General features: G+C 39.2%; 1 protein-coding gene across 1 annotated transcript in view; it reads right to left on the reverse strand.

Annotated features, from left to right (window-relative positions):
- Positions 1–14: 14 nt before the first annotated feature.
- The window catches only part of LOC102771711 (cytochrome P450 2U1), a 24,532-nt gene continuing 22,049 nt past the window's right edge, over positions 15–2,497 (reverse strand). Inside the window, exons 4-5 of the mRNA XM_006778905.2 lie at positions 1,584–1,751; positions 15–875 (exon numbers count right to left, since the gene is read on the reverse strand). Coding sequence (XP_006778968.2) covers positions 697–875; positions 1,584–1,751 — 347 coding nt within the window. The 3' untranslated portion in view covers positions 15–696. The remainder of the gene's footprint in view (positions 876–1,583; positions 1,752–2,497) is intronic.

Raw genomic sequence — 2,497 nt, forward strand, 5'->3', positions numbered from 1 at the left:
TCTTCAGCTACTGGCTGTTATGTAGTTGAAATGGAAGGTAGACATATAAATTCAGACTATGACCTTTCCTCAACATCCACTTCCTCCCATGTCTACAAAAAGTAAAAACTAAAATCATAAAAAGATTAACAAGAACAACCCGCACCCCACCCCACCCCCCAACTGGCATAAGATCTGTGGCAAGAAAAGCTCTAACTCAGCCTAAACTCACATCCTTTTCTGACAAAGTATTCAAGTCTGAGCTCCACTTTCATGTTTAGGAACCTTCTATTCCTAAATTTGTTCTTCGGAACTTAACAGTGTTTTGGTGATGCTAGGAAAGATACAGGGCATTTGACCTTCGTTAATGCTGAGAGAGAGAAGGCAAGTTTTGTTACCACATGAAGTGACTAAGGCACTGAGATGAGAAGAAATGCTCACTGGTAGAAGCCACTGGGAATAAAATCCAAATCTCCTGCTTCCCAATCCAGTCCTCTAGTCCCATTCCCTAAGTCACAGACAAGCGTTACTAAAAGTATCCTGCTGAGGAGCCCCAAGATGAAAGCTTCCATATGTCCTACCCTCTTTTTAGTCTCCAACCTGAGCCTCCCCTGGATCCACTAAGTTGCTGGATCCGCTGTCAAGTGTAGAAAGAAGAATGTGTTTAGAAAGACATGTATTTACACCCTGTTCACCATCTCCTTTCAGAGATGTTCTTTATCTCTTTGAAATGATTATATTAAATGGATGCGGGGCTAAAGTTAGACCGTATTTTCCCGTCAGAAGGGGCTTCTGAGAATCCTTAGGTAAAGCGAATGTGAAACTCTGCATCAGGCTCACAAACGTCAGGAAGAGTTCCATCTTTGCCAGCTGCTCTCCCATACACACCCGCTTCCCTAAAATAAGAGCAGGAAAAAATTAAGCATTATAATACCACCCCTTTTCCTGTCTCTAAAAGGACACATTTATATGCAATATCTAAATTGTCTTAAATACAGATACAGAGTTTTAAAATAAAACTGCCACATATACCACATGACCTCCCACAGTAATGCTGATTAAAATTTTTATATATGGAGCTCACATTTTAACCCCTACTCATAAAAACCTATCTTCATCCTAGACAGGAACTGGAGACCGATCTGATTCTTGTCTCCTCCTGCTTCTGTACCTACTTGTTTCTTTCCTGTGCTCTTACCTGGATGATTAGGGAGAAAATAAATCAGATTACGACTCTCCGGAGTATTCCTTCTCTAGGAACCTAAGGAGCGGCTGCCGAGAATAGAGAACCCCTCTCACCCACCAGCCATCAAAGTCAGAAGCTGCTCTGAACTCCAGCAGTTCCCTGGCACTCAAACCATCACCAGAGCAGTTCAGCGACGAAGATTCCTAGGCATATTTAAAGATTTAAAACCAAATTGCTTTCCTTTCGTTTTAAAAATCTGAAATGAACATAGCGGAGATGTATTATCTACATGATTTATCTTTTATATTAGCTTGCCCGGAAAGAAACATTTTTAAAACAGTATTATGAAATAATAAAATATTCTTTTGGTTCTACTTCATTTTCAATTATGCCATGAAGAAAATAAAGTTTAACTGACCTATCCCAAAAGGAATAAATGTTTCTCTTTTAATAAGTTGTCCTTGATCATCCAGAAATCGATTAGGGTTGAAATCATCAGGTTTCTCCCAAATGGCTGGATCTCTGTGCACTGCCCACAAGTTGGGTATTATCACTGTGCCTTTAGGAATAGTATACCCTTGGAGCACTAAAACAAACAAACAAAAACCAGTGTCATTCAGCATGCTTTTTACTGATAGTTCTGTAAACATCGCTATCTAAAAAATACCTAGTGACATATCGAGCTCTTAATTTGCTGAGACTAAACCTTGAGGTACTTGCAGGCAGGGGCAAGACCTTACCAATTGGCATCCCTTTCTCCATACCACCCCAGCATCCAGCTTAAGAGTGGTTTCAACGGATGTTGAATTAATGCATTAGATCAAACCATAACAACATTAAAATGAAAAGAAAACACATAGAAATCACAGGGCATACCAGGTAAACTTTCCCAAAGAATAGAAATTCCTAATACTTGTATAAAACTTCATATTTTACAATCTTTTATGTCCACACAATAATATGATGAGAAAGGTAACTAAGGTAAAGGGATGTACAGGGAAGTCGGCATTGCCTCTTAATCGGCTAAAAAAATCCATGTGCATTTTAAGTGATGCCCAAAAGATACTGCACACGCAGTGAATTTAATTTGTACCAAAGAAACTGTTAAATGATCTAATGCCATTTATAAGTGATTGCCTCCTACAACAGTCTCATGACTAATTTAAGCCCACTACATCATGAGCTGTCTCCCAGGAGGTGAATTCCTTGTTTCGAGGGAATCTGAGTGCCTATACAGGGTGGGCAAAAGCCAGGTTTGCAGTTGGAGTTCGTGAAACACAATTTATTCCTGTGTTATTGTTTATTAATTGTTGTATTATTTTTCATATGAAC

The sequence above is a fragment of the Myotis davidii genome, unplaced genomic scaffold (genome assembly GCF_000327345.1).
Source record: "Myotis davidii unplaced genomic scaffold, ASM32734v1 scaffold967, whole genome shotgun sequence".
NCBI classification, from domain to species: Eukaryota; Metazoa; Chordata; class Mammalia; order Chiroptera; family Vespertilionidae; genus Myotis; species Myotis davidii.